The 12,760-nt window shown below is 36.0% G+C and overlaps 1 protein-coding gene across 5 annotated transcripts in view; it reads right to left on the bottom strand.

The window, feature by feature from the left end:
- The window catches only part of LOC114065426 (solute carrier family 12 member 7-like), a 64,060-nt gene that overhangs the window by 28,129 nt on the left and 23,171 nt on the right, over window positions 1–12,760 (bottom strand). For 4 of the 5 annotated variants that reach the window (XM_027899336.1, XM_027899338.1, XM_027899334.1 and 1 more), the window contains exons 7-12: window positions 12,339–12,580; window positions 9,705–9,916; window positions 7,976–8,143; window positions 6,501–6,599; window positions 5,766–5,823; window positions 1,393–1,567 (exon numbers count right to left, since the gene is read on the bottom strand). In XM_027899336.1, coding sequence (XP_027755137.1) covers window positions 1,393–1,567; window positions 5,766–5,823; window positions 6,501–6,599; window positions 7,976–8,143; window positions 9,705–9,916; window positions 12,339–12,580 — 954 coding nt within the window. The remainder of the gene's footprint in view (window positions 1–1,392; window positions 1,568–5,765; window positions 5,824–6,500; window positions 6,600–7,975; window positions 8,144–9,704; window positions 9,917–12,338; window positions 12,581–12,760) is intronic. The other variant, XM_027899337.1, reaches the window with a different exon arrangement.

Here is a 12,760-nt window from a genome sequence, read left to right as displayed (position 1 = left end):
TGGCAATTTTCTTTGTGGAGAATTCCATCCAGCTATACTGGTGACAGATGGCAAAATGCTTCGCCTCACGTTCCAGCTGTACTTATTCTCCTCCATACTCCTCCATTCAATTATAGAGATGAAGCCCTAATTCATTCTCCATACTGTCTTCTTCCCTTAGCTTTCTAAGCTTGTAATCCATTGATTTTCCTACCATAATATTAAAATCCCCTTTTTTTTCTGCTCATGTTTCAAGTCTTTCGGTTTGTTTTTCTTATATATGTCATACTCTTGCTTCTGTATTAATCTTCTTGAATTAATTTCCCTGTCCATGCAGCAGCCATACCACTCACACACTGCAAGCACACCTCAAGTCTCAAATCCCTCCTTAAACATCCTGTTTCTCTTTGATTCCCTTACTCTCACTTTCCAAACCACAATTTTTTTCCTTCCAGTTTTCACTCCTTTCAAATCTAACCCTGATAAGGTGCAATCATACTGTCATCCTCTCACTCAGTACCAAATTTTTACTTCAGGCAAAAGTGAATTTTTTTGCTTGTCTCTCTCAATATTACCCAGCATTTACAACTTATTGCATTATATCCCCTTTCCACTGATAAGTCGAACTCCACTACCACTCAGCCCTTCCAGGCAAGCATACTTAGTGTATTTACTTCCTGTTACAGATAGTCTTGCAAGGCTTGAGGTAAGCTTTCAGACTTCTCCACAGAGATCACAGTTTTGCTCTCTAGACACTAAATAAATAAAACTCAAAAAAAGAATATTTATTTTTAAATCAAGTCTAGTCATCTAGGTTTTGCAGAAGCAGCCCAGAAAGAATTCTCTCCTTCTCTTTTGTTTGCCAGCTCCCTCACTTCAAGAAAAATCTGATTTATTTCCTCTTAAAACATGTTCAGAGATGTTGGAACAAACTTGATGTTTGGAGTCATGGGATAGAATTCTATTGTTACATCTTTGTTGACTTTATTTAGCTTATAAAAATGAATAAAAATTAGAACTGTATCTCCATGACACGAGAAGTATTATGCAGTTCCACGGTGAGATGAGATCAACTCTGTTCACAAATACAAGTTATAAACACAGCCAGGAGTCAAGAAGTTTAGTTGTTAGTTGCATCTTAGTTCATTTATTTTTATTTATAGAAGGCTTGTATTCTCAGTTTGTAACCACTAAGTTCATATGTAAAAACAAATATAATTAAATTGCATTGCACAAAAATATTGAAGCTTCAACTTTGCCCTACAATAGCCTGATCTATTATTGTACCCAAACAGAACCGAGCTCCAAATCTTTTCCTCACAGTTCCATAGAAACAGCAGAAATTATGCCTCTTTTTATTGGTCAAAATAGAAGGCACATTTGAAGCACTGTAAAGACAAAAACAAATCTTACTTGAATAAATGGTACAATGCCATCTCTTGCAATGGCCTGCAATAGACGGGGTGCACCAGTGAGACTCTGGAGACCAGCACCACATGTTGAAAAGAAGGAACCAATCACAATAACCCATGGAGAAGGCCAGGCCAGAGTACCAACCACTAGATTTCCCTTAACTGCTTCTCCAAACCTTGAGAAAGAAGAGGAGAAACAAAAATAATTAAAAAAAAATCACTAAGCATTAAAATAACTTTTACTATAGTTTCAGTGCCCATATTTCAATCTTTTGGACAACAGACATTTTAACAATAAACACCATGTTACAGTATGAACTGTAGGATTTTCCAACCAAGCAGTCTCTCTTTATTCTGTTATTAAAAATAAAACATTATAATTGCTTCACACTGGGTGCTGCCTCTAAGCAAACATGCAGCCATTATCAGGTATTTTGGCAAATTTTACAGAATTAACAGCAATAGCAAGAGTATGCACATATGTATCTTACAGATTCTTGTGACAGCTAGGAAATAGACTGTCTGTTCTACAAGTAATAAAATTTATACAGGTATAGTCTGGGGCATAAGCAGGTGATTCACAAACCAAAGTATTAGCCTTTCCTTTTAACAGTATGACACTGACATACAGACAATAACTAGAGAAATTATTAGACGCAACCATCCAAAGTTTTGCACATCTTCTGACTGTTGTGCTACCTGATGCAATTTTTAAATTACTATGGCAAATAAGTGGGTAGAAATCAGGAAGAGGTGCTTTCATTAGTCTTGATTATCCCATGTAATACTACTTCCTTGTTTCTAATTTTTTTTAGATACCTAACTTTATGTTATTTATGGATGACTTGAGTAAACAAACAAACAGCAATTCCCCACTCACCCCCCTTTCAAACTGACATTTTTGTTTTAAAAGCAAGTAAGCTTTTTGTAGTTCATCTTACTTTTGTTAGTAAGCAACCAAAATCCCTATTAAGACTATCTACATTGCGATACCATAGTCTTTTTTTTCCCAGCTTTTTCAGATTTTTCAAAAAAAAACCCACCAAAGAAAAGAAAAAGTTGACAGCCAAAGAAAAATTAAATGCTTTCTCTCTTTTCAGACCTGCTTTTAAAACAGGGTCAAGAAACACTACGGGAGAGCCCAGCTGGTTCTGGGGTCTCTATGTAGCTGAGAAATCAAAGATGGAACGTCTATGCCTGGCAGGGTGTCAGCCACAAACGAAAAAGACTGCGACAAAGAATGGATTTCCTGTCAGGAATGCTGACTCATTGTTATTAGACATGTGCGGATGTATGTCCAATTGTGAGTTATTTATGTTACTCGGGAGCCCCCGGTGGTGTAGAGGAAAACACACTGCACTGTCACTGCAGAGACCCGGGTTCGATTCCCGGTCGGGGCCCCTCCCCGGGCAGATGGAGCTCGTTAGCCCTGTAAGGCAATCCATCTACGTCCTGAGGACCTCACTGCCACCGTCCAAGCGTGCTTGGCCCCGGCAGTTGAACCTCAGGATTAAAGGGTGGGCTCAGTTCCGCGCACACTGTGTCTCACCTAAAAAATCCAATGCGCAGGCTGGAAGGTGGAAAGACCTTCCCCGGTTCTTCGTTCGCGAAGAGACTGGCCATTATTTATGTTACTGACAAACCAATTGTGCGTGTACATGTGTCACCAAAAACTGTATAAAAGTAGTTGCACTTGCTGCAATAAAGAGTTCCTGGTTTCCTGAAGCTGTGTGTCATTCCCACCCCAACCACAACAAAACACAACAACAAAGTTAACATAGTAAGCCAGTGTCCAAATTTTTGCATATGCCTAAGCCTGGATGCATGACTACATACCATTTTCAGCAGATGGAAAAAGATGAAATCACATCCTCAAAATTACAGGAGAAAAAAAATATACTTCTATGATAACATTTATACAACTGCACATTTATTCTTAATTCAAATTCTAATGCTTGTGATCTAATTAGACACAAGGTAGGAATAACTTGAAGAGATGAAAGAAACACTGAAAGATGTACAATCTACTTTTTCCCATGCAGATGTAACCACCATAACAGAGGAAAAAAAAAAAAGAAAAAAACTAAACCAAAAAACAGTCTTTAAACAAAACTAAGAAAACTTTACTGTTACACTGGATTTCAGCAAAACAAGAACTGGCAGCACTGTAAATGAAAGTTCACAGATTCAAAGCTCCTGCTACAAGGCAACCTGCTCTAGCGATAGATCAGAACTTGCAAAATTCCACACTCCCCTGTCCCAGTAAATTCCAAATATGTTACTTTCAAAAATGTGAATTTATAGATATTAGCTCTGCTTTAATTTTTAATTTCAGACTTTATTTACTACTTCTTAGGCAGTTTGATTCAGTTTTTATATTTACTTAGAAGAAAAAACATATCAGATATTTTTATTGATGAAGCAATACTATTTTAAAGTAAAAGTCATAGAATCACAGAATGGGTCAGACTGGAAGGGACCACAACAGGCCATCTAGTCCAACCTCCCAGCTCAAGCAGGGTCGTCCTAGAGCACACAACACAGGATTGCAACCAGACAGTTCTTGAATATCTCCAGTGAGGGAAACTCCACAACCTCTCTGGGCAATCTGCTTCAGTGCATGATCACCCACACAGTAAAGAAATTCTTCCTCATATTCATATGGAACTTCAGTGCATCAGTTTCTACCTGTTGCCTCTCATTCTATTGTCTGGCACCACCAAGAAGAGCCTGGCTCCATTTTCTTGGCACCTCTCCTTTAGATACTTATAGACATTGATGAGGTCCTCTCTCAGTTGTTTCTTTCAAGGGGGAACAGGTCCAGCTCACTCAGCCTTTTCTCGTAAGGGAGATGCTCCAGTCTCTTCATCAACTTTGTAGCTAGACCTGCTCCAGAAGCTCCATGTCTCTCTTTTACTGAGGAGCCCAGAAATGGACACAGTACTCCAGATGTGCCACACCAGAGCTGAGTAGAGGGGACGGGTCACCTCCCTCAACCTGCTGGCAATGCTCTTCCAAATGCATCCCTGGATTCTGTTGGCCAAGGACACACTTCTAGATCATGGGCAGTTTGTTGTCCACTGGGACCCCCAGGTCCTTCTCCGCAAAGGAGAAACTACCTTCCAGAAGTCAGCCCCTAGTACTAGTACCTCTCAGGTACAGGACCCTGAATTTGGCCTTGATAAACTTCAGAAGGCTCTTCTCTGCCCATCTCTCCAACCTGTCAAGGTCCCTCTCAAAGACCGCACAGCCCTCTGAAGTATCAGCTGCTCCTCCTAGTTTTGTATCTTCAATGAACTTACTAAGGAGGCTCTATACCCTTCAACCACACCACTGATGAACAAGTTACACAATACTGGGCCCAGTATAGAAACATGAGGGGCACCACTAGTGACAGGTCTCCAACTAGACTCTGTGCCATTGATCATGACCCCTCTGTGATCTGCCATTCAGCCAGTTCTCAATCCACCACACTGTCCACATCATCTGACACACATTTCTTGAATTTGCCTAGAAGGATGCTATGAGATGCAGTGTCAAAAGCCTATCATGATCCCTTGCTGCTTCTTGTACTAGTTTTGAATGGAATCCAGCTTTTAACTTATAGTTTTCCTTCTAGACTAATGAAATAAGTTGTCACAGCATCAACTCCATCAACCTTCAAACAATAACCCAATGCCACTTCTTTATCACCAAAAGCTAAGAGAACCAGACACCAGCAAGAAAACAAATGTGAAACCTGAAACAAAAGTTTCATCTTAGTCAACTCAGCTTCTCCTAATGGAGAAATTTATCAAAATCTGGAGATTCTGTTCACAGTAATCTCCATTATTTTTATTCCCTTCATGCTTTGTATTGTGCCTTAAATGTCATTAAGCAATTACATGGTTGAAAATCGAAATGACTCTTGATCTACAACTGATGCTTTAAAACAAAAATACATCCAATGGGAGTTACAGGTCTAATGGTGCACTGCAGTCTCATGAACTCTTCTTGTCATATAACTCAAATTTTTTTCTTGTCTTTGTTCCTCAGGAGCGTATTACTTCTCCCAAAGTAATACCAGTCCTCTTATCCCCACCTATCAGCTCTGCAAATACTAATTACAATTTTCTTTATCAAGAACATTTTATTAAGCTGGTTCCACTTCAAACATTTATCTTAGATTCTGCTTCTGCTTTTCAAAAGGATACAGCCTGATAACCAGACTCATTTTTGCAGCCATCTCAGGTTAGACTTTCCCTCCAGTTTTAATCAAAGCAAAAGAAATACATATGGCATAGATATTTCACAGAAGAATAATTATAAAATCCGATTAATATAACCCATGATTATATATACTCCCTGTAAAATTAGAAGTTGAATATGACTTACTTATCTCTTAATATCACACCTTCTATACAGGCACCAAACAACACTATACAGGAGAGATCTGTAACTGAGACTGAAGGAAGATTACATTATAGGTATATACATAGAGAAAACCCACTATTTTTCACCTAGGTATGAATGAAAATGTTCATGATAATGAAGTATGTGTATGTGGGGGAAGGTGTTTCATAGTTGGTTTTGTTTGGTTTTTTTTTAGTTCTTCCCTACTACAATGTTTTAGTTTATGTTCTCTATGATTGTATTTGATACACAGTTGATTTGTGAAGTATTGAAAGGAGCCAGTTCATACATCACACAACAGAACAGGTATTTCCTCATATAAATAAGTAAGCATTTGTGTCCTCTAGGTTTTGAAGGAACAAAAATTTCTGTTGCTGGTTGTTTGGTTCAAGATTTGATTATACTGAATATAACAATCTGACAACTGAAGCATGATGCTAAAAGCATCTACAACACTTAACTAAAAATGTCAATTATATCTTGCAATTTGAAGCCAGTAGAATATAGGACATATATATTTATAAATAAAATTTGAGATATTTTAATGATTTCTAGAAGTAATATTTATATTACAAATATACAAATATAAAATACTTCTTTTCAAGTTAGATTTAATTAATTTTATACTCAGGCAACTCTAATGACTTTCCAATGAAAAACCTATACTGTTATACCTACAGAATGTAGACTAGAAAAAAGTCACATCATAAAGGATACAAATAAAAGATGTGGTTGAAATAGCCAAAATTGTTCCAGTAGGAATAGATTTCTGAGCATCCTTTAGGTCTCCAGATCTGTTTGAACCTGCCATAATGCCTTAGAAAGAGATGAAATTTATATGTCATAAAAACTATTAACAGAAATCCATGGAAATAACTAACAGAACAAGAACATTTACTTTTAAGCCTGATTTAACACAGGTTTACCAATGAAGCAGACTGCAGTAGTATATTATAATCCTGCAAAAATCCTCAATTTATACTTTTGTTTTATTCAGAAATTTGTGTTGCTACCCACTGTTGAATGAAGAAAATCCTATAGAGGTCAGAAAAAAAGGCAGATTAAAAAAATTTAAAAATATTTTTCAACTATAACCTCAGAATCATTATTGCAATGGAGAAATATAAGAAGTAGCAAAATATTTGGGATGGATGCTATAAACTAACAGGGACTTAGCAATTTTACCTAGTGTGACCAAATGCACTAACTTTCTACTAACCAGACCATCATAAGATATGCAAACAAATCAATAAACTAAAGAATAAAAACATAGAAACAAAAAAAAAAGAAGCAGGCAAGAACAAAAAGAATGGTTAGAAAAATCACATGTACACATCCCTGTTTCAATATAACAACAGAACAGTATTTTCTAGCACATACTGTGACGGGAGGGGGAAAAAAATATACAATAACTGACTAATTCTGCCATCTTTTCTAGAACTGATCTGACTGCTGGAGGCAAAAACATGGAAGCTAATGTCAAGATGTTCCAGTGGAAAAACCATTGTGAAACTCCATGGAATGATACTCTAACCACAGGTTCAGATATGATGAAATGTTGATAAAAGAGCCTGAAGTAAAGAAATGGGAACAGTGGGGTTCAAATAAAAATACAAAGGGACACTTCGACTTAGTATTACTTCCACTTGGGAGTTCCATTCTGTTACTTTATATTACAATTGCTTCAAGTTGGGACTTTTGAAGAAAAATGTGTCTGGCTGTTTTAGTCAAGTGTGAGCGGAGGAAAATGAAATTAAGCTTGACAAAAAAGTCACCACTGTTACAGTGTCAAAAAAAATAGTGGACATTTGAACACATCCCATGCAATTAACAGCTTGAATATCTGAAACAGTCGCTTTAATATTAAACTGTTCTCTCATGCCTTTGAAGATTTAAGTATTATAAAGGTATGAAACTTATTTTGAATAAACATTTAGTAACACATGAGGTTTTTGCTTTCTTTCCAGACATAGAAAATAGTCCTTAAACTGATTTCTTGTTTAAGTCCTATAACCTCCTAAAGTAATCAGCCATCAGCTATGTCGCCCTAGCACCAGAAGGTTTTAGGTACATAACCTCAGACACACAGAGTAGCAACATCGTATGTCCCCAATAAACAGTTAATGTGTGAAAAGTATTCTTTTTCCAGCTATAAGTACATATCCTCACTCAAGAAAAATAGTTGTATCTACCTGTCACAGATGGGAAATAAATCCCTACTAGCATTGTGAAGTAGGTCATGATGTCTGTAAAAACATAAGGGAGTCCACCCATTTTTGTCTCTTCTGATCCAGCAATGGATGGCTGATCTTTTTTCTCAACTATTGATCCTTTTTCTGAATAGGTACTCCAGAGATTATCTATAAGGGAGGGGGAAAAAAAAGTCAGCATCATCTCGCTGTTTCAGGATATCAAGTAGTGAGAATGAAAATCTTGTTAATCAGATGCCTTTTCTTACCCAAAAATCATTATGTTTCCCAATATGATTAATACCAATTTTAACGGGTGGATATTCCCACTGTATGCCAGTAAAAATTCAGTAGTGTATGAGATGCATCATACAAAATTTTCTCTTCCCTTCAAGAAAAATTTAGTTATAGAATTAAATGCTAATATATTTGTAGAATGTCCACTTACATTGCACAGGCATACAGATGTATCATCAGGATGTATTGTCAATAAAAGGAAATTATCTCCAGGTTCAGGCAATCTTAGCATATACTAATATTTCTTGTTCTTGTATTTTGAGGACCAGTACAAGGAAGAAATGCTAGTTAACAGTAACTTGAGTTCTTTGAGACCTGCTATACAGAATAATCCTGAACAACACAGGATTCAGCTGTTTATGGTGAAGGATTTCCACATGGTGACAAAAGCAATGTAGCCAGACTTCAGAAGATCACTGATAAGCAAAAAAAACCCAGCAGAATGTGGTTTAAATTCCCCAGCAAACTAAGGATGTTTGTATGGAGACGACTGAGGTCAAAGAACAGCAACTTGTGAGAGTTTACATTTGTGGGAACACTGGTTGGGCATCTTGACCAGACTGTGGGACGATCCAATACTGATTTTAAAATAAGACAAGTTATCCTACCACATGTGAGGAAACAAAGTAGATGCTCTCCCACCCTGTCAAGAACACAAAGGATTTTACAGCACAGAAATAAACAACTGCCATGGACTGCCAGGATGATCAAATAGCCAATTTCTAGCCATCCTGCACAACTTTAGGGAATTTAAGTACAGTATTCTAAGCCTCCAAAATAGCAACAAGTTACCTTGAGCATAATATGAGACTGACTTTGAACCATAAGTTACCAAAAAGAGGATACACATATCCAGATTCATAACAGAAACCTTACAATTGGTAAGCATATATAGAAGTATGCATGAGAAACGTAAGAGACAGCAAAATAAAGATTAAAAGTATTAATTGCTATAGAATATGTGTGTTCAATCAAATGAAGAGGAGCAATAACCTCATCTAGAGATAAGACTGAAGCCATAAGAAGAGTTAAGGAAATAAGAGAATTGTAAATTTCAGGAATTTTCACAAAGATTTGAGGAGTGATGTAAAATAAGTCAAGATCTCTAAATTAGCATCTACTTCCTATAGAGCATAAAGGAAAGTCCAAAAATCAGTTTGTAATTTCTTTATACCTTTTTCTTTTTGATTGAACTGTGGCTTTTGAAAGAATGCCTAAAAAACTCCAATGACCCCCAAATTAAAGCCCTTGATATTAAGCTTCTAAAACCAGATGACAATTTTACAGGAAGAAGCATGCTCAAGGTAGCAATCTTTCACAGCAACAGATTAGAGGTAAAGAAGTAGTGACAGGTTAGACCACTACAATACTAACAAGCTATCAGCCAAATAATTAATATCCAAAAATTTTTAAATCATTGTGCTTTTCAACTTACCAATTAGAACTCCACTCATTATCCCCGGAATCCCTTGAATTTCTGTTACATTATTTAGACGAAAGTACTCATCACATGTAGCATTAAGCAATGAACTATCACAGAATAGGCGCCACAAAGGTGTAGTCCTTGTTTCATTATTGCTTTCAGTAAATTTGGCACAGACATCAAAGCTGCGTTTTGACAATGTACGGTTTCCAAGGAGACAGATACTACAAAAAAGAAAAATAAAATCAGTGATCCTTTAATACAGGGTGTGCATTAAGGCATTGTATGTCTTTCAGACTTCTTCAGAAACCTCTTATTCACACTATCTATCTTAAGACCTAATAAAACCGTCTATAGTTCTTACATCTAAAACTACCATCAATAACCTTTAAAACATGGATCAAATATTTCTACTTTAAGGTATTAATAGCTACTTTGCTTTCTGATTTCTTTAGAAAATATAATCAATTTAAGCAGCTTGACTAAACAACAGAGATCATGATTCACTCAGTCCTACAAGAAAGAAGGGAAATTAGGTAATACTTTATATACTTAATATTAAGATGAGTCTAACCAAGAAAATATGAAAGTAATAACAGGCGAGTAGACCATTCCCTTTTCTAGCAAATAAAAACTTTCGATGATCCTTGAAAATATTACAATCCAAAAGGTAGGAAATAAGCCAGGAAAGGTAAACATCAGAATTTAAAAACATTGATGGGAGTACAAATTAAAGAATCATGAATGGGGAAGCAAATAATTTCTTTCAGGAATGAAAGAAAATTAGAAAAGTCAGAAGAGTTTGTCAAAAGCAAATTCCTACCAGCAAAGAGTATTAAGGATCATGGAATATTTCTTTGCTAAACTATACAAAAAAATGTTTAGGAGATCTCTATTTCAGGTTTGCTTAATAATCAAATGATACATGAAGACAAAAGAAGGCATATAAAAAAAAATCCCACGTAGGTTAGGCAGATAAGTCAAAAATCACATAAAACACATGTAATATTTCTGAAGGAGCTTAGTTAAGAAGCTGATAACAAACAGCAAAAGCATACCACTTGGCATTAGAACAAGTATATGAAGTCAAGCAGAATACTGCCCTAGCAATATCCTGTTTCTGTGTGCAATTAAAAGTAGATGCCATAGGAAGAGTACAGGACATCAGTACAGCTTCAAGGTATGGCATCACATGTAAGTTGAACAGGTTTAACAGAAAGCTGTTGCTAAAGAGATCATCTTCCCACTTGCTCATTTTTTTTAATTATTACGAATTTTGGTGACCCTATAGGAGCAAGGTCAATTGATTCAACCAATGGAAACTTCTTTCAGTTTGACTCAACTGAGAGATCATGAAGTAAACTACTTTACCACCTATACGATGGCCAAACTTTATAGAAGTTGGTGGTATCAACCTAACTCACCAGCTAAGTGGAAGCTGGTTTTTTTTGATGACCAGCTTACTATCAGATCAGCCTTACCATAAATGAGGACCACACTTGAGTTTCTAATTTTGAGGAAGACTATATGTGTAAACAATTATATTTATTGGGAAAAAACCTTTCTTTATATTTTTTCACCCCATACAATATTATATCACAGCAGCAGCCTCATATAAGGTTTCCAGGAACTTGACTGTCAGTCTTACCGATGCTATATATCCAGATAAACTCTCTTTTACTTGTATGGGTGATTAAAAGACTTAACTATTTCCCCACTGGAAGTTACAGTTTGTAAGAAATTTAAGTTTCATTCAGATATGTGTCAGAATTTTTGATCACACTTAATTTTTCAATTGAGGACAGTATCGTGTTACAAAACAGTCCATAAATACTGCTTTAATACTCCATTTGTAATACAATTACCCACACTTCAAAGTGCTATAGAATCTGCAACAATCATACAGCAAAAGATAACTTTTGTTATGAAGTGCCATGCAGGACTGAAGTTATCAGCCTATTCACTAATGTTTTCAGCAATATAATCTTGTTTTCTCTTTAAACAGAAAAGGATGCACAAAAATGCAACTCACATACTGATAACTGGAGTAAAGCAACAACTCTTAGTGAGCTAAGGAGCTGAACAAATTGAAGGTGTTGACAAGTAATGTCGTGTGTGACAATAACAAAATTTTATTTTATTATCAATAAGCCTTCACAAACACAAGTGAATTTAACACTGTAATGTCTCATTTTTAAGAAGGGAGAAATGGAAGTTTCAAAAATTTCCTCATAACACAGAAAGTTTGAAAGTATATTTCTTTCATAACTCTGGTTCATAACTACAATGTTTTCTTGAAGCTTTTACTTTATAAGTTTTTAGTTTAGATAAAGCAGCTATATTTACTGTCAGCAAAACCCACCTTTTTATTCTTTAGATGTGGGTGGAATAACAGCTAGTAATTTTAAGCAACAAAGAACATTTTCTAGAGTATCGTGTCTCATGAAAAATGAGAGAAAGATTCAGATATGTAACTCAGAATAACAAATAAGCACATCAGTGCCTAAACCCCTTAAACCCACCACTGAGGCTACTGTGCTTGCATTTTGAAGCTTAGCTTAAAACATGAAATGGTTACAGTAGCTATCCCTCCCCACATTTTTTTTTTCTTTTTAATAACCCACACAACTTAAATATTGCACTTACGGAAAGTCGGGTGGGTCAAAAGCAGTCTTAATAACTCCAGCATATATGGCAATGATGGAAAGAATCACACAGGCAAGGAACACCAGAGCAAGTTTGTTGACATACTTTACTCCCACAAAAACTACTATGGCCATAAGAATGATAATACATGTTCCATAAACTCTCATGTTGTTTAGCATAGCCTCTGTTTCTTCACCAACCTCTTCTGCTTTAAATATAGCAGCACTTGGAGAAATGTAGGTCTGCAAGAGATATGGCAAACTATCACACATGTAATAACAAATATTTTATCATTTTATCATTAAAATCATTTACTTGAACTACAAAATCTAACCTTCTATATCAGTTTTATGCTTTCACAAAGGTGTTCAACCAGATAACATGGGCATTTAGAAAGTGTAGAAGTAAAAGAAAGGGGGCGG

Source organism: Empidonax traillii, unplaced genomic scaffold, assembly GCF_003031625.1.
Source record: "Empidonax traillii isolate 1590-97213 ecotype Southwest subspecies unplaced genomic scaffold, ASM303162v1 scaffold659:size354235, whole genome shotgun sequence".
Taxonomy (NCBI): Eukaryota; Metazoa; Chordata; class Aves; order Passeriformes; family Tyrannidae; genus Empidonax; species Empidonax traillii.
Note: the sequence above shows the minus strand (reverse complement) of the source record. Positions and strands in the feature narration are given on the sequence as shown.